This window comes from Xiphophorus maculatus, chromosome 11 (assembly GCF_002775205.1).
Source record: "Xiphophorus maculatus strain JP 163 A chromosome 11, X_maculatus-5.0-male, whole genome shotgun sequence".
In the NCBI taxonomy this organism is placed as follows: domain Eukaryota; kingdom Metazoa; phylum Chordata; class Actinopteri; order Cyprinodontiformes; family Poeciliidae; genus Xiphophorus; species Xiphophorus maculatus.
Genome location: NC_036453.1, coordinates 17,224,340 through 17,244,822, shown reverse-complemented (window position 1 = coordinate 17,244,822; position 20,483 = coordinate 17,224,340). Strand labels below are relative to the sequence as shown.

The window sequence follows — 20,483 nt, the reverse complement described above, 5'->3', positions numbered from 1 at the left end:
TACATCCGTGATTGTGGAGAGAAAAAAAATCGAGGTAGAACAAGGGAACTGCAGTTGATTCATTGCTTTGAGTTAGCAATGAAGCTAGTCACTGGTCAGTTCACCCCTTTGACAATTTGCACCTCACTGTCACATGCATGCATTACCATTTTGTCTTTCTTTTTCCATTTTGTACATGCAAGTAAGCCATCTTGCTCCCATGCACCTAAACCCTTAAGTTATATGCTGAAAAACCTTTGTGTTCCTTTCTTTTTCAGTGTATGCTTTGGTTGTAATTCCTGTTTGGGTTTCATTTATTCTCATAAAATATGACGAATTACTTTCAACATTTTTAAAGGACTATGCTAATGTCTAGATAATAAAACTGGGTTTAATGGATCAAACACTTTTTTTCATTTGATACAGTGATACAGTTTACTTTTGTTATGCAAAAATTCAATTATGTGCAAACCCTTAAATTTAATTGGGATATTTTAGACATTATCTCAAGCATCCTCAGCAACTAAAGTCTACATAATAAAGAATCCCATGCTATTTTCTGAAAATTCTGGAAAAAAAGAGTGAAAACAATTTATCAGCATTTATGCACCATTCTACTGCATCGATGTTCATGTGTATGAAGAAAAATGAATAGACCTTTTAAAACACTGTCTCCTATCTCTGCGATTGCACCCACATAGAATAAATACTTAAATGGTTCATCACGCTTCAGGATAATTGCAATTGTTAGATTGTGTGTGTGAGTTTGTGTTTGAGAACCAGAGTGAAGCCGTGTCAAAGCTCATTTCCTGGATATGTCATGCATGGCTGCTGTTCTTTTTTTGTCTGTTTTCTTTTTTCTTTGTTCTCATTGGGGGCCACTTCAATTAACTGCCATTCATCCTGGTACACCCCCTCCATATCAATCTAATTCTCTTATACCCTCACCTTCAACCCATTTATGACACACAGACTTACAGATTGTTTTGCTGTAACCATCATCCCTGTCTCATCTCATCTCAGCGAGACTTTAAGAGAGAGGTGACACAGCGGTGGCCAGTAACATGCCATTCTGGATACTGAGCAAGCCACAGGAACAATATACACTTGTGCATATCTCATAAACAACTCATCGCCTTTTCCTGGTGCATGTCTGCTTTCTTTCACTGTTAACAGCTTCCTCCTACCATTTTGCATTTCTACTATCATTTCAATCAAGGTAATCTTGTCCGAATGACAAGTACCCACTAGATATCAAAAGAACTGCCACTTCAAAGATTATGTCCTTAGTTTTTGCAAATCAAGGTACAAAGGGATAAAGCACCACAAGCCGTTCAAGCAATACTTCTGCTTGAAGATATGCCATTTTAAAAGCCTAATCGGATACAAATTAGCAGGTTAATGTCCAAACTGGTTCAAGCTAACACAGCACTAGTGTTTCATATTTTGATTCAAAAACATTATTTTTAAAAAGTTTCTCTTTGTTTTAAGTGTAAAACATGGTTATGTTTTGCTTATCAAAACAGGGCGACTGTGATTTTTGGGTAGAGTAGTCATCTTGTGATTGGAGGGTTGTAGGTCGATGTGGCCCTGAGCAGAAGCACTTAACCCCAAGTTGCCTATCGATCAGCGTATCGGTGTATAAATATGAGTGCGTTTGTGAGAGAAAACTGGTGAATTTGACTCTAGTGTAAAGAGCATTGAGTGGTCAAAATGATGGGAAAAGATTTATATAAGTTCAGTCCATTTACCAACCCAAAATTACTTCAGTATTACTTCAGTCAGATATAAGTGAGCATTAAGGAAATCAAAGATGCTTTAAAACTAATACAATGTTGCAGAAACTGATAGTTAATAAGTAATAAGTCATTTATTGTTACTCATATGTATCTTAATATGCAATGAACCTAAATTGTGTTTCTCTTGTGACCGTCTACTTTCATATGTAAGGGCAAGTCAAAGTAAAATTCTATGATTCTGTGATCAGAATTTCCTGTAATTCTGTGATTAGATGCATAAACGGACTCCATACATCTCATATGGGTCCTTTGCTCTTGGACTCACTGTTTAATAAGATTAAGATTAAGGTGACCATTGTATTAGCAAATCTTGAGCTCAGCGCTTGCTTCTGAAAAAAGGAGTACCCTATACCATCCCAACTGAACCGTGGTTCACATTGTCTGTTCCAGCAGCTCTCCAAAGATTTGGTGTTCATCTGAAGTTGTCACTGGGGGAGTGATCAGGGGTTAGACAGTTTTGTGTCATTCCCATGTTATTCAGTATTTATTGCACATATGTCGGCAGACATCATTTTTGTCTCTTCTCCTCCACTCTCTATCTTAGCAACTGAGTAGCAAGATAATGTAGCTCTGAGGGTGCTTCTCAGAGGATTAGCAGAGATTAGCATTAGCTGGCCCATTTCAACTACATACACATACAAAAGCATTTGCATTTTGGCAAAGCCTTTGTGGAAATGTAAGCAGAGACTAAATTTTAAATGTGAGGTTAAACGAGGTCTTTGGAGCCATCCAGCTATGAATGTATATAGTAAAGGAGAAACCTCACATTTAGAAAACAGTAATAACTGAGTCTTAACTGGGGATCCTCAGTTTCTGCAATTCAATTTTTTACTTTGATATAAAATGTAACCTTGTAAATCAACACATTTCCAAATGAAAAAAAAAATTCTATGTTCATCAGCCACTTTAATAGGTATACCTAGCTAGGTCTGGTTTAATCTCTATTTTGCCACCATTAAGAGGCAAAATAGATAGATTTCCCAGATCCAGGTATGTCACTTCCCCTTTTACACCATACCCCAAAGATGCCACATTGCACAATCATCTGATGACTGTGGAGGCCAGTAGAGTATAGTGAAGTCATTTTCATGAAAGTAGCTTTAGATGGTTGGGTTAACTTGTCCATTAGGACATAGGAAGATGGGTCATTGTGTTTATGAAAAAATATAGACTTGGTCAAGAACAAGGTTGTCACGAAATGCAATGCAATGCAATGCATTGCCGAAATGCAAGAAGGACACAATGCACTAAGAAAATGTCTCTCACACCACAACAGCACCAGCAGCCTGTTGATAGAAGGCAGAACAGATCAATGTCTTTCTGTTGTTTATTCCACATTCTGACCCTGCCAGGTGAAATCAAGATTTGTAGGACCAGGCAAGGATTTTCACAATCTGTTGTCCTATTTTGCTGAGTCTGTGTAGCCTCGGTTTCCTATTATTAGCCCACATGACTGACACTTGGAGTAGTTTTCTGCTGCTGTAGCCCAGGTGTCTCATCTCTTGACAGGTTTCATGTTCTGAGATGGTTTTTATATCAAAAAGTTGTTTGACCGACTCTTGTCTCACCGCAAAATTGTATGTTATTTAAACTTTGGTATTAAGGCATTTTTACAAATATCGCTGCTCATTGGATATTTAATCTTTATTAGACACTAGATCTTGGCACCATCAACCAGGCCAAATTCAAAGTAACTAAAATTCCCTTTCCTTCCCATTGTGATTGTCATCTTAACCACATCTAGACACCTAAAGACTTTTTGTGTTAAAAAGTAATTCCACAGGTATCACTAATAAGGTGACTGGTAAAGACAGATATATACATCTCAGGCTCAGTATTGTTTATTTATTTACTTAAGATTTTTTTAATGTTTGCCTTTTTTAAGTTTATAGTTGGTGTTTAGATATTGTTAATAACGTCTTCCAATAACACACGATTACCTAGTGATATTGTCAAATTTCCTGTCAACTTTAACTATTTAACTCAAAAATACGTTAGGCCACTGCATGACTGCCCTATAGTGCCCCTACCACCGGGCTTAGCAAGTTCTCTGGGGGAAACCCAGAATATGAGTTTTTTTAGACCCCTTAGTTAGTGAAGTGATGCTTTGCATTTGATTTTGTAAATAATCTTTAATGTTTTATTTAAGTTATTCTGGGACTTAAAACTTTTAATGGGAAACAGAGCATAGCCACAAGTACATTAAAATACATAGTCAAATTTTGTTCTTTTCATATTTTCAGGCTTAAGAGTCACCTATAATCTGTCTAGACTCCCAGGAGTCGGCAACCCAAAATGTTGAAAGAGCCATATTGGAACAAAAAACAAATCGGTCTAGAGCCGCAAAAAATTAAAAGCTTTATACAAGGCTTATAATGAAGGAAACACAGGAGCTGAGGATGTTTATATTTGCTATTTTAGCCTATTACCAAAACGACTAAGTGCGTACATTCATAGTCTTCATGATTAAATGTTTATTTTCCCTGCTATGAATCCTGGAAGGAATGATGCACCACGTGACTCTGTTGTACGATGGTGCTTTAAGTTTACTTCCCGTTACAATAGTAATGTATTGTGTTTCGTTGCATTGATAAAATTAAATAAACGCAATAAAAAAATCTGATTTTTGATGTCATTTTTATTATGAAGATTCGACAGGGAAGGATACTTTTCCTTTTGGAACTCGAAAAATCTGCTCCCAAATGCAGTTTGCATAACAACGATCGCTCCTTGTAAACAATCACATTAAGTGTGTGATTGAAAAAACAACAAAACGGAACGTGCTTAACGTGCCCCTTATCTGGGCAACAAACGGAGAGCAATAAAACACAAAGTGCAGTTATAAAATAAAACAACAGCCTTTTGAAAAGGTAATGTATATAAAATTAAATTAATACAGTTTAAGTTTGATTTCTGTACAAATGCCAAGCAAGTCAGTGCAATGGTAAAAAAAAAAAAAAAAGCAGCATCCTCTTCTCTTTTGACACACAACCAACGCAGCCATCCTCGGACCAGAGGATGTTAAACACAATAATATAGCTAAGTGTCATTCTAAGTATATACTGACAAAAATTACTAATCAATTTATAAAAACAACCACTTTGTTACTAAATATATGTGCCTAAAACAGTATTGTGTTCTTACTCGTTTAATGTGACTTCTGTTTACAGACATCACTGGACACCTTCTCAACATCGGGCATGTAAGATGTAACTTTAATCTTGACGCAGCAGCTAATGTAGCACCTTCCCTGGAAATGTCTTTCCACATTACTGTAATTTTCGGGCTATAAGTTGGTAATTTTCCCCACGCTTTGAACCATGTGGCTTATAGCCCGGTGCGGCTTATATATCTACGTTTCCAGTTTTTTTGTTGTTTTTTTTAAACAATTTGTAGGTGCGGCTTATAGTAAGGTGCGCTCTATAGTCCGGAAAGTACGGCCCTTTATTATTTGACAACTTCTCGCTACAGAGCAAACATTCAAGTAATCCTTCTGCATTGACTATGAATGCAAATGATTCGGTCCAAGAATTGTAGAATCTCTCCCCTGTGCTCTCCAGGGCCCACCACACACCCGTTGGTTTTACAACAGCCACCTGCCTCGCCCCCCGCCCAGCTGAAAGAAACGTGTGTCACAGGCTATGACGCAAATCTTTGTTGACGGAAATGTTGAAATTTTATATTTATTCTACACATTTTTATAGCATTGGAAAAAGTTAAGAATGTTTGTGTCATGTTTGTCCTCCTACAGAAACCAAATTAAAACAAAAAATATATTTCCCAACCCCATCTTTTTCAATTTTCAAACATTTTTGAAAAAGCTCCAGGAAGCCACTAGGGCAGCGCTAAAAAGTATTAGCTAGTGAGTGACATGAATGACTAGTGTCCTCTGTGTTAAAGTTATAAAGTTAGATCAGCTTGGAGAGATTTCTAAATCTTTTATACACGAGAATGATAGAGGTTACTGTGCTTATTGGCATTGTCAATGCATGAGAACATTTCTTTCATCCTTCCACTTTCAGACTTTTCTCTCTTTTTTGACCTCATGGCTTCATTTTTATCCTTATATACACAGTTGACTGTTAGATCTTATAGAAACTTCACAAGCTACGTCTGAAGAATTTAATTACCCTTTGTGTACTTTAGTTATGGACTCAGGAATCTCAAGGACGTCTCATGGAAGTACAATGCATCTCAGCTCAACTGTGAGAGTCACGTCAAAGAGTCTGAAAACTTGTAAAAATCAAACATTTTAGTGTTATTTTCCCCAAATGATTATCTATACATACGAAATACCAAACATTATGGAGAACTGAGTGCATATTGATGAATTATTATTTCATAAGACAAAAAGTATAAAAGTTTTAAAAGCTGAAGAGTATAAAATCCTACACTACATTGAAATGTCAAAAACTAAAAATAAATGACTGCTGCCAAATGCCAGAACGCACAGCCAAGGTTACAACTGAAATCCAATTCATCAAAACTAATCCAACTGAATTTACTTTCCAGGTGGACCAAAGATTAACTTTCAAAATTATAAAATGCCCTTGCAGTGATGCTCTGAATGGAAATGTTAAAGGTATGGAGGCATAAAAACGCAGCACAAGGCTTACAAACCTGCACTCATAAGAAAAACTGTCTCAAGGACTGCAAGAGTACTTTCAGACATTGAGAATCCTTATTATAAGGAAAGCTGACAGGAGTTACAAATTACAACTTTGCAAAAATATGTATTGTCAAGCAGTATGAACTCTTGACTGTGAAGAAGACTGATAAACAGGGTGAATAAGAGTTCTGAGGGATACACATTGATGAGGATGATCAAAACCTTAACTCAACTTTGTTTGCAATTTTTAATGATAAAAGACAAGGAGGGACAAGATAAAAGTGCACAGAAAGGCTAACCAATTTTGCTTTCCAAAAATGCATCTGCTCTACTTCTAACTTATCTTCTAGTTGTTTTTACAAGGGACAATGCCCGCTGTACCCATGCAGAGCAAAGTGAGAGAAAAGCAAATAGCTTTAAGATAGGAACCGAAATTACCAGTAATTGGAGACCATTTAAAAACATAATAACTCTGTTTCCACAGCAGGAGATTAGGAACTGGGGAATCTTTTTGATTAGAACTGAAGATGAGTTAGCCATAAAACTAGTGAGCCAAGCCCTAGCCAGATTCACACAGAGTGTCGGCGTGTGTATGTGTGTGTGTATGCATCTACTTGTGTTAAATCTCTCTGCCAGAATGGAAAAATTAATAATTCTGGATGAGGCAGGATTATTAAGGCCCATTGTTAATTCAGTGGGGACCAGATGAAAATATCTTATCACACTAATTTCCTCGTGAAACAGCAGGAACAAGCAAACAGGCTTGTAAAATTTCAGAGTGTCAATGCTAAACACCAACTTACAAAAAAATTCAAATGGAGCATGAAAATGTGTATTAAAATACAGCTGGAAACATGCCACGGCATCTGTAACAAAGATGTGCATGCAGTGGCAAATTGTCACCGTTCCACTGAGTAGCAATAGTGGAAGTAAGCTTAGGGGTGTGTTCTACTTAGGATTGGGGGAATAATGTGGTGTAGCATATAATGGATTTGCAATGTGGCAAACAGAGACAGATGGTGACGAGAGATATGTGTTTGTGTGTGCTAAGAGTTTGTACATGCACAACCCATACACACACCTCAACACAGACACTATGAACAATTTGTGTAGAGAAGAAATCCCTTAGGCGCATTATGTATACTACCGCTCATTCACCCAAGCCAAGGGTCTCAGTTCATTTGGTTTTTAACTGTTATAAATTGTCTCACTTGACTCCATCTTTGCTTCCTTCTACAACAGGCCTGGAGCAATCTCAACATCCAGTAAGTCCAGACCAGAAGCTTGGAAGCAATTCTGTTTTTCTTTCTACAATAGACCTCATCTGGGGGTTGGAATAAAGGGCAATACTGAGTGTTAAGATAAAAAAGCTAATGTAATAAATTGAATTAAAAGAAAATTAAGGGATTTCAATAGTAAAACCACTTTTATTTATTTCAGCTATGTCTATGCCTGAACTTAAATGTGTCACATACCTATCAATAAAGTCTTGGGTTCTTCAGCTAAATTGAGAAGGCATACTGAGTAAAATACTACATCAACACCTATAGCACCTGTTCAAAAGCTGTAATCCTAGTAATTGTCATGGATGGCTTTGACATTTTCAGATGTATTTTTGCCAAAAATCAAATAAGTCAAGTCACATTATCCATCTTAAACCAGGCACCATCATATGACATTAGACACATTTACATAAACATAAGTAATCAGAATAGATGGTCGATTGGAAAAAGAAAAAAGTGTCATATAAGCAACCCAATTGGAATATTCTGATTGGATTATGCTCTCACCAAATGAAATTGTAATCTGAACGCGAAAGGAAGTTCATGCCAATTGTTAATTCGAATTTTGAACACTTGTTTTAATCATGTTATTTTGATCGTCACAAACTGACCAGCCTCCACATTGTGCAGCAGTGCTGTGGTTGTAGGAAACACGGAACTTTGAAGGACGTTTATTTCCTTCACCGTTCTCATCCTGTAATGCAGGAAGACCAACAGCAAGTGTAGTTTGCATGTAGCTTAATTAGGGAGTGCAGTAACATCTCAACCATTATTAGAACAAACACATTACTGTGTTTAGATTTATGTTCAGCACAGACAGAAGTAAAACTGTTTTTTTTTTAAGGAAAATTTTACAACTCTGCACATGTCAGTGCTTTTATTCTGAATAAAGCCTGGTGAATGTAAACATATGTCTTAATCATCTTAATTGTGTGCCAATGTAAAGGTTTAACTCAGATTTTTTTCAATTACATATATTACATTACAATACACTAATTTGATCAAGAAATTTTGCCCATGTAAATATTGGTACTCTCAAATAGGTATGCTAAGAAGATTCAACTGGTTTTGTAACAATTTTTATTGAATAAATGCAAACATTAATAGGGTACCAATTGAGCATTTGGAATATGTTTTTCTAGACCTTGAGGGGGTCATTAACTATTTAGATTTGGAACAGAGTAGACTGCACACCATATGTGTGGCAGAGTAGTCCTTCTAAAACAGAACTTTTATATTACTGACTGACAAAGGCAAGATGGTTACAGGGCTGACATTTTAAACTTTCCTTATCTATATAAGTGGATAGCAAGGTTGCACCGGCTAGAATTACTAACACAGAGTGCTCTTGTGTGTCCCCTAAAAACTGTAGATTGCTGCCTAAAGTCAAAAACTTCTTAAAGGCTTCTAACATTTTCAGAACCTATACGTTTCAAAATAGAGGCTGAAAACTAAAATTGTTTGAGTTTTCAGACAAAAGGGCAAAACAGAGCAACCTGGCTGTAGTCTATTCAGCCGTCCTGTTATCTTGCCCTCTTCTGCAGCCTCAAACGATCACCAGACAGCTTGTCAAGAAAATGCTAATTGGTTTAAATATCTTCTTTAATTTCCATGTTTTTACTAACTTAATTTTCAAAGATTTAATACCAATGATGTCAGTAATGCGTTACTGACATCATTGATTACTTATTGAATGGGTTTTGTCGGAGGACTGCTCTACTTCCGCATGGGGGCGAAGCCGGCGTCGCGTCAGTTGCTCAGTTCCACTCAGCAGCACTGAGCACTTCTCAGTGCATACCTGTTATTTAAGAGCTTCTTTTTTAGTGAACCATGCAACACGCTGAAGTGTCTCAGTCAAAAAGTTTGTATCAGCAAACACACATTGTCTTTACCAAACATCAAAAAGAATAGAGCAAAATATCCCATATTGTGCTTCTGGAAAACAGACATATACCTAAGGTTTGGCACGGCAAGGGAAAAAACTACATTCACGCAGTAAAAAAAAAAACCATCACAGAACGTCTGCATTTACAATGATTAAAAAGAAGGGACAGGTAGTGACACAACAATGCCAATTTGTTTTGTCCCCTGGACACCCAGTTTCTACAATTTTCAAAACAAAGAATGGTTGTTTTATGTGTTTTAATATGGACTTACAGAGTTTCAAATGGGTGAAATTTCACACCTGGGCTTTCCAGAATTAAGGCTCTGTGCCTAGAAACGATGTAATATCTTAAGTTCCCACAGGTAGAAATTAATGGACCACACAAACACTTAATGAATTACTGCACTCCCGCATATACCTCAGTCCAAGATACACAACAATAAGCAGTTTGATATGCCTACTACAGTAAATAAACCGTTTTACTTTGAATTCAAGTCCACATCAATGGATTCTAGTTAAATAATTTTACTAAATTAGACATATTTAGAAATGGTGCTCATGCAAAAGAGTATAATAGCTTTCAAAGATCAAATTAAGTTGTGCAGAAGGGGGTACCCTCAAGCTGATGATTAGACAAGGGACAAGAAACTGACTTCAGGCAAATATGAGCAGAAAAAGCACACACACCCTTATGTGCAACACAAATACAACCACACACAGCCAATTAACACAAGCATGTGTCTTTGGGGAATTATATTTCAATTAGCTTTAGCTTTCCTTTGAAAGCTAAAACATCTGAATACTTGTGTATTTGTGAATGCAATAAATCCTGTTTTTCAATTAGTGTAGTGCTATAACTCTGTATTTGTTACTGTATAACTGCAAGTTAAGCAGTTAAGAACCAAATCAATAGTTTGGATGATATAAAGAGCTGTAACACTGCAATGGAGCAAAACCTAAATGCTTTTCAACCTTAGTGCATGCAGATGTATTGAAAAAGTAATTTAAGCTAAAGTATAGCGGTGAGAGAAAAAATAAGATGAATTTTAACAAAGGATCTGCTTCAATAAATGCCTTCACCTTATCTGCATTGTTGTAGATGTTGTTTAAGACTGAATTAGACTATTATATTTCTTTTAATCATAATCCGTAGATTCTCTACAGGGTTTCAGTCTCTGAATCTGGTCCAAATTATTGAATGAGTTTTGTTTCCTCTTAAAACTACATTTGTCCATGTTGCTTGTGTGCTTTTCAACCACAATTTTCCAGTTCAACTTTTCATTATTATGCTTGTACAGCACAGTGTCAACCGTCAGCTTCTTTTATAAAGATCTTTTATGGAGGGTGTGGATGACTGTCTGCTGGACAGCTGTCAAGTCTGCAGTTTTTTGCACGAGTGTGCAGGTCATAAGACATTTATGAGGTTTTTTTTCTGTGAAACTCAATTTGGTGACTTAATAAATATAAAATCAATGTAATTTTCTTATTCTTCTTCAACATTTATTTAACCAGGATAAAACTCCTTGAGATCAAAGATCCATTTTATAAGTGTCCTATTATTAATCAAAATGAATAATAAAAACACTTTTAAATTATAATACTGTTGTGTGTAATGAATGTATATGAGAAGCTTTACTTTTATATTGAATAACAAATTTACTTCCGAATAACAAATTTACTGAAAGTCTAATTTATCGAGATAGATCTTTCATGGCACATCTAATCTAATTTGTGTGGAATTTGGCTTGACAAATAAATGTGACAAACACTGACAACAAAAGAAGACAAAACATTCTGTATGTGAAAGGCTTTCTAAGAATTTACGAGATTTTCTCTGTGTATGCATCAATTTGCAAATCAACTTTTTTGTTGTTTTTCTTGAGCAGCCTGGTATTTGTTAATTAGCTTACAGTCAAAAAATTAAGCTATAGTGCATTAATAAACAGTAATTTATATGTTTTATATAGCAAATGTTTGCCTGTGGACTATTGAAAAAAGATACAATTGATCTATCTGGGTCAACAAAACACCAACAGAAACATAAAATAGTTTCTCTCTGCAGTTTTTGGCTAGTTTGTTCAACGGTCAGTATATTTCTTCTCCTTTTTACTGTAGCAACAAAACACAATATGGTTCTGTGTACAGGAACATCTATGTACATTATACAGACACACATCATTTTGAATGAATTCATTTCTATCAAGCAGAGACGCAAAGTCCCCAAACAATAACAGAGCTGGGGCTAAGGACCAGAGCAGGTAAAGTCACTGCTGTCCATATCTTTATTTCTGCTGGAAAAAAAATGATTGAACATGTCTCCAAAGTCCAGCCTCAGGGAGCTGTATGAAAAGAAGCCTTGAGATGAAAAAGCGCAAGCCATAAAAAGAACTTTGTCTGGGCAAGAGGCTGTTAAGACAAGGAACCTGGAAAATAAATTAGCTCCACTTAATAGGACATCAAATCAACCTACTTCTGATTATGAACTATTTCCAAGCATACAGTACAGTGTTTATATAAGTATGGAATTATATCTTTTTTCAGTTTCTTTGCCCCCTCTATTGTAAATTCAAACAATTTTCCCTCTCTGTGTTAAAGGAACACAGCCTTGTGTTTACATAGAGCTTTAATCCAAACCTTGATTGTGTTTGTGTCTTTTTCTCAAAGAGTGTTTGAGATTAGTGACACATGACTTGTCAAAGACTGGAGTTTAAGATTAGCCAGTCTAATCCTTTTGGAATTCAATACTAATGCAGACATCACATATGCATGCATCTGTGCACACAGGCACCCTCACACCACACATAGGGACATAACCAAATGTTTTGGCACCCTTGGTTGAATGCAAGTATAAAAGGATCCCAGGATGTAAACAGTGAAATACAAAACTATTTTGTCTCAAGAAGCTTCCTCAGTTGAATGTAAGTTGTTCTGCACAACCTTTAGGTAAAAAGTAAAAAATATTGCTAAGTCAACATTTGACTATGCCATGCAATAATTAATCTTCAAGATAACTTTTATCCAAGCCTTTTCGCTTTATCTACTAATTTGGATTAGGCACAGTAAAGTTACATGTGTCAAGATATACCAAGCAGTATACTATACTTCATCAGATAGGTCTAATAGTTGTCTATATTGTTTTACATAAAATAAGCTAATTAGATCATAAAACATATCTGAAGATCCTCAGTTTTCCAGGTTTTTATATTCAGGAAGGATTAAAGGAAATCATTTTTGCTTTAAAATTTCATTTAGAGATCTCCCTCTCCATTATTTTCTTATGAAACTTGTGCGATGAGGCAACTGTCACTTGTCCTCATCCAGCCAAGTGACCTGTGTAATTCGTGCCTGTGAAATTTAGAGTGTGTACACGTAGATGTGCACATACGGGTTAGCAATGCAACACAAAAGTTTGTTGCTGTCTGCTTTCGTGGAAAACTCATCTTTCGCTGTTGTTCTTGAAATAACAAGCTGGGAATATTTAACCAGTGAGAAATGTTCAGCATCCTCTCACAAAGAATCTTTTCTTATAGTTCATGTACCATCCAAAAAGTCATAACCTCCCAAAAGGACTATTTTCAGAATTGATATGTCTGTTAGTAAGATACAGTATGTCCCCAGTTCCTGTAGTTAAACTGCAAGGAGGGAGAGAACACTACTCAAGAAAACTACCCAAATTCATAAATAGGTTCCTGAAGTGTAAACACACCTTATAGGATACAAATATCTTTTACAAGATGTGGTAGTAATTATTAGCCACACATAAAACTATTTACTGCAGAGTGGCACAGTTGGTTGCCTTGCAGCAAGGTCCTGGGTTTGAGTCCCGAATTGTGGTCTATCTACATGGAGTTTGCATGTTTTGTGTGTGCATGCGTGCGTTCTCTCTAGGCACACTGCAAGAATAAGCGTGTTGGATGGATGGACATCAAACTATTGAGAGTCTGCAATGAACTTCCATGCTTGTCAGTGAAGAGCACATCACCTGAAATATTGCACACTGCTCTATATTCTACCTTGTACACATAGGTACATGTAAAAGGTGCCATTAGCTGTTATGTTAGTTGAGCTTGTGCATTTCTTTCACCTGCTGGGTGTCTACTAAGGGTGTAAATATGCAGTCTGTTGATGATGCTGGTGCAGTAGAATCTACCTGTGGGCTTATGTTCTCACCGTTCTCTGTGGGAGGCCCATTTGATCTCTGCCTCTTGCTCTGGGCAGACTAAATAACACTGTGCCTTAAAAATATAACACACACACTTAGTGCCAAAATAAAAGATTTTTTTACATTTATTCAACCTGAATCTTCTGCAAAAAGAAATATGCTTGACATGCTGTGTGATCGTAACCAGTAGGAAGCCATTAGCTCAAGGCACTAACAGTGTATTATTCTACAGTAGGATGCCGTTTGGGATAAAATAACACTCTTTTCTTGAATTTATGCCTGACAAGACAGTCATTTTAGTGATTTGTACACTTGACATGTGCAAAAAAAACAAAACATCATTCTTGACCATGTATTTCTTTGAAGAGACATGTGGATGTGGATCAGTAAAAGTTAGCAGTGCTCCTTTCAGTTCAAAAGAATAATTTATTTAACGCTGATGCGATGCATTTGTTTTCAAACATAATAGCACAACCTGGGAACCTCACGGTTATATATGAATCCTCAGCTACTAAAACTTGGTAGAATCATTTCATCAGCAGCTATGTACGTTCATAGAGTCAGGATGACTCTTGACTCATCTCTAGACCCCGAGCCAAATTTGACTCATTTACACAGATAATTCAGATTTGGAATTGTTCCCTTTGTTTTTCACAAAAGAAAATGCAATAACTACAACTTCCTCACAACCTCACAACATTGGAAGCTCAAAACACTGTCCTGAGCTGTATGCAACAAAATTTCGTTCTGTATACATCCTGTGCATGCAAAATGACAATAAAGTCAGTCTAAGTCTAAGTCTACGTTCTTTTCTAGAAAGAAAAAGACTCACATTGGCTACTTTAATTACCATCAGACATGAAAGCAGAAAAAGATACAGAGGTATAAGAAGCTACATGCCAAGGCCCATCGAAATGTTTGCCATTCCATTCAGTTTGCAAAAGACTTTAAGCAAACAACAGGAAGATTGAATGTCTTACAGTGAGCTTGCTTTGTTTAGGCAGCTGGTTGCTTTTAAATTCTGTCTATCAGGGAGTATTCCAGGCAACACGTGTACATTGACCCCATATGGATTTGGCTCAGGCTGGATATGTACTTGATGGGTTTCACTGTTGGCTTTTTATATGTTACTGCTTTGGTTAACATAAAGCAGCCTGTACTTGGAAAAACTGGAAACCTATATAGGTATTTGTTGTAAATATTGAGAATATCAGTTAAAACTGTGATACATCTAGAAGCATTAAGTGTCACTTTTTAACCCAGAATTGATCTGAATCAAATAGTTATACAAAATTGCAATGGGGTATTGTGTAAAACATAGAAAATCCCTTTTGGAGCCCATTTGTTTTCCATTGGTCCAACCCTTACAGCCCCTATATATAAACATTGGCTAGCTGTGTTTTGGATTATAGGTAATTTCAGGGTTAATGTAACAGATATTTTAGCAATGCTAGCCTGCATAACATTGTTAATAGTAAATATGAAATGCTAAGGGTGGCTTTAAATGTCACCTCTATGATTAATTTAAAAGTTATAATCAAAAGTAATTACTTGTCTTTGAGGATAAATAAAGTGATCATTCTTTTCTATTCAAAATCCATTTTTTGCTGAAATTCTGTCAACATTTACATCCGGTAAGTACTTATTATTATCAAATATGAAATACTGGTGCTAGACAACATTTTTAAAATTCTAATAAACAATTTAATGCATTATTTTAGCAGCAGCAATGTATTAACTAATGCTATTCTTATATATATAAAAGCAGATTGGGCTATTATAGACAGCTATAATAAGATTCTGCCCATGTTACCCATATCAGAAACCACCACTGACTGACATAAAGCTAACTGCTTTTAGTCCATAATGCTTCATTTCAGTTTTTCAGATACATAAATGCTTAAAACATTCCCACAGCCTTGTTTTATAATTGAAATTCTACCTTCTAAACCAAAAAGTCTACACAGAGGAAAAGAGTCTTAACATATCATAATTGTGCATTTGGTAGCAAATCTGCCCAGCTGGACCAGCTACCTTGTGCGTAAAGCAACAATGCTGCTATCATTTCATTTCTTTTTGAGCCATTCTGCTTTGACACGAGGAGCATGTAAGTTTTGGATCCGACCACATTTCCCTCAAGCCTCCTCTTCCTCCTCCTCCTCCTCCTCCTTTCTGTTTTAACTTTTATAACACCTGGACTAACAAAAGACTGGCTTTGATCATGGGAAATCCCTTGGCAGGGTTGCAGTGAACCCACGGAGGAAACTCCACCTGTGCATGTCTGTGTGATGCGCACTGAGCCAGATGATTCCCAGTACAGCAAAGCTTTGTGATGGATGTATAAGGTGCAGGACACATATGTGGTGTCTATGAAAACGGACAGATGCAAAGAGAGAGAGACAAAAAGAGAGAGGGAAATTGCAAGTAAGCAAGAAAAATGGAACAACTTGTTTCTCCTGTGTAATCAGTAGCTCTGCAAACATGCGCAGACCCACACACACACAAGGCCGCTTGTTATCAGTAGCTTTCCCACGCTGCTGTGCTACAAAGCTCCACACCAGGATGGGAGGATGAAGCGAGGGAGGAATGGACGAAAGTACAGAGGGATGGAGGGTCAGCCTTCACCAGCTTAGTCTCACTGCAGGGATAAACACATCCCTCAGCGGGAGTTTGTATTTAGGCTAGCAAGATCAGAGTTCAGAACGACCGACTGCCAAGCAGGCAAAGCGACAGAAAACAGACAGAGCAGCGGCGATAAACAAGCATCCATAGAGCAAACAAGCAGTGCACATCCTTCGCTCTCACACACACACACCAAACACTCTAGTTGAGAAGATTGTACATTCCTCCTCCACACCTCTGCTCCCACATTACGCTTCTATCAACTCCTCTATTCTTGAACATTTCCCTACTTCTTTCTTCGTGTCTCTCTGCCTCCACCTCCCCTTGCTCATTGCTCAGCCCTGAGTTCTTACGTAAGAAGTCCATTTGCATAACAGGCTGTTTTCTCTGGCTACGGCATGGGCACACGAGAGACACTGGATAATATGTTAACAACTCGAGCTGTTGGTAAACAACGACCTCCATCACAACAGCTCACATTGGCGCTATATGGCAGTGCAGGTCTGCTCCACGACAGAGATTTAGTGCCTTCGGATCTCTCAACGCCAGCTGGCTCAAGGCCAAATGGGCTGAAACAGCTGTCATTTACAGAGTGCGAGGATAGGCCATGTCTTTTCCTTGATAGACCTCATTCGGAAGGAGGCTGACCTACCTGCTGCGTTGAACCTGTGCAATAATAGGTCTTGCACCAAGAGATGACTGTTCAAATCAGGCAGCCTGGTATTATCCTCTTCAGGGTAAAGACAAGAGAGGCAGAGAGACCAGCGTGATTTTGTGTGTGTTGTTATGTTTTCGATGTGGCCTCTTCAAACATAAGCTATACAAACAGAGTGCACATTTGAAGGAATGTACGCATACATGCAGAAAATTATACACACCCACACACTTCCAACAAGTGTGTAAAGAGAGTAAAAATGAGAAGACAGGCTTGTGAACATCAATAAATACTGCGGTGGAAGCTGTTAGATACACCCTAAGATACCTAATTACACACCAACTCATTAAGTCAAGAATGGCCTCAATCATGTCGGGTTATTAAAGAAAGGGCTGATCTTTTGTCTCATTTACACACAAACACACACATACACTTCAAAGCGGCTACAACAAATGATCAAGAGAATCAAGCACCGATGATCTCTCATATGGAGCGTCCCTTTTCTCCCATGCTGAAAAGTGGTTGAAGTCAAGACAATAATTATGCCTTTCGTGTTACTAAATTCATTTTACAATGACTTACATACTCAGCATGTTGATATGATTTTGGAGTAAGCAGGACATAATCTTATATCATAACCCATCATGCTACTAGGATCCATCTACTTATCTTGAGTCAAGTTGTGAAGTTAACAAGTCCAAGATCAAAAATCAGACATCTTTCTCCTCATCCATATTCCCCAGCTCATTTTGCTGTAGGCTGTTATGAAGCTCTAAAATGTATTACATGCTTCAATTACTTGTTGCTTACCAACTACAGTTTTAAAACATGGTTACCGTATTAAGACTGGGGAAGGAGCCTTCTCTGTGTTTCTAGCAAATGTAAATAATTCACATTAACAAAATGTACATGTCTTGTAAGCAAGAAAACAGTGTAGCAGACTGTTTTTTGGCCAGCTGACCAACAGTCCACAGAATATGTTGTGGGGAGGGAGTTTTGTGTTACTCTATGCTCCACATGACTAAAGAAAACTTTGATTACGCCGGCAATTTCTCTGGCATCTCATGAAAAGGACTTTAATTGTTTGGTGGATAATTTGAAACCATACCTCTCTATGCCTCTCTATATACATATTTGGATACCTTTGTGTGGCTAGAATCCTTTATATGAAAAAAAAAGCAAACTAACACTGTTGTTTGGTACACCATATTCTGGAGTTCTGTGCTCCCTCTTCAACACTTTCAGGCCACCCAGCACTAACTTAAGGATAAAATATGGAATGTTTTAAGGCAAAAATGTAAGATTGTGTTCACAAACTTGCAATTTGTTATCCTACCAACCGTTTATGGAGAAACAACATATATTTTTGTGAAGACCTAACGATAACATACACACGTTTTCATTCACATCCTTCTGTCTCTATTTAATCTAATCAATCACTGTTTCAGTGTGACAATAAAAGGCATTGAGCCATTTCACGAACAGCTATGCAAAGTTAATAAGTTAATTGTGCGGATCAGTAGCAGTGACCTTGCCCCCCCCCCTGATTTCATCCCCTAGCCCTTCCCTCACCCCTCCTGTTTACAGTTGGATCACCTGCTGTTCTAAAGTCTGAGAGCTGTTTATAGGAAGATTTATTGAAACCAGGATATGGGAGTTCAGAATGTCACTCACAATATCAGCAAATCCTTCTTAAATCCCTTTCGGTCTTTAAGTCTTATATGCTTTCGGACACAGTAAACAGTAGCACAGCATGTTTAATAAGAGCTAAGTGATGCTCAGTCTGAGGCATATTTAGATTATCAGTTCTACTGGATAGATTGAAAAGGGAGCAGTCTCATGGAACTGTCTGAGTTTAGTATGCGTGTTACTTTGCTGTCAGAGCTTCCCAAGAAGGAAATAACATAAATCTCACTCATGAATAAGAATACATTTCAAAGATAGCTTCTTCCTTAATCCAGGAATCCAAGCAGATAAGAGCGCGTAAAAAGGCTTCCAGTGACTCCGGGGCTCATCTAAGAGCAGCAAGTCAAAAACGCCCGCGGGGTTGGATTTCATTGTGAGGTGTCTGTTTTCATTACCAGCTTGCACACGGGACATAACAGGATACCGTAGGCGCACAAAACGCCTGGTCCGACACGTCAGTTTCCAGGGGTTCTGTTTATTCAATTATGCACGCATCAACATCCCGAATATGAACGGACTTCAAAACGTGACGGGACACAAGCAGCCCTCTGGCTGTGCTGCATCTCTAACGTCTGCAGACAGCACGTACAGACACACGTGTGTGTTTTCAATGAGTAAAAGAAGAGAAAAAAACCCACAGTCTGTTCGTGTGCACGCGCCCGTGCACGCGCGTGTAGGAGAAAGAGAGACGGCCCATCACCGGTCTGCCAGGACCCGCGTGTGGCAGCGCGTTTTGCCCCTTCTTTATCTTCCTATCAGTTTCCAGAAACATTCACACGCACACATGAAAACCTGACGCGCACATACACTCCACGCACTCCCCCACGCGTCCCAGACTCACCTTTCAGTAGAATCCCATAAATAGTGTAGAGAGTGAAAATCAAATGACTCTTGAGGTTCATCCTGCCTGCTTCTTTGTTGCTCCTGTCTTCCGCGCTAATTTCTCCACTCCGTCTCCCTCCTGGACCTCTAACCGAGACCGGACGGCTTCCTCAGTTTATCCAGGTGAACCTGCAGGAGCGTGGCTTTTGTGTGCGTCTGGGAAACGGGGTTAACACAGCCCAGTCTACAATCCCTAGGCTGTTTTGCTTGCGATATAAATTCTCGCTCCTCTAAAAGAAAATGTAAAAAAAAAAAAAAAAGCACTAATGTGGATGTTGTCGGGGATGCACTACTGATGAGTGCGCTCAGTAAGAGGAACTCTGAAATAAATGGGTTTTTTTTTTTAAATCAGCGTTAAACCGCAAGCGCTGATAAGAATGCTCCACTGGTAGCAGGATAAACGTTCCCGTACATCTGTCTGCACTGGTCTTGGTCTGCCGTGGCGCACGGTCCACAGTGCTTGGAGCACGAGTGGATTGTTTGAGTTCCGCCCAAACTCCTTTGACTGACGTGAAAAATAAACCAATGGTGATGGGGATTAGGCAGGAGTGGGTGGAAATGGAGGAGCGGCTCGATTCAGACGCTGTAAAAGGTGTCACTTTGCAAACAAACAAAAAATTTAAAAAAGAAAAGATTTTGAGTTACACAATAAAATAGATGAATGAAAAACAGTTTCTTTGAATTTGGAGAATAAAATGCCACGAGTCCACGTCTCTAATGAATTCGAATATCGATTCAGCATGGGTGTAAACAATGATGTAATTATCTGTATAAACTCTTAAAATACTTACAGTCGACTAAAAAAACATAAAAATTCATAATTAACTTTTACAAACAAACCGTTCCACTACATGCCCTTTTGTCATTACTTTATTCAATAACTTCTCATTCATAGAAAAAGGTGGATAATCTTTTACAGTG

At 37.8% G+C, this 20,483-nt stretch overlaps 1 protein-coding gene across 3 annotated transcripts in view; it reads right to left on the bottom strand.

Moving 5' to 3' along the window:
- The window catches only part of LOC102233667 (cell adhesion molecule 2), a 240,267-nt gene extending 220,261 nt beyond the window's left edge, over positions 1-20,006 (bottom strand). For all 3 annotated transcript variants that reach the window (XM_023342313.1, XM_023342315.1, XM_023342314.1), the window contains exon 1: positions 19,522-20,006. In XM_023342313.1, the coding sequence (XP_023198081.1) occupies positions 19,522-19,582 (61 nt within the window). In that variant the 5' untranslated portion in view covers positions 19,583-20,006. The remainder of the gene's footprint in view (positions 1-19,521) is intronic.
- Between the last annotated feature and the right edge of the window lie 477 nt (positions 20,007-20,483).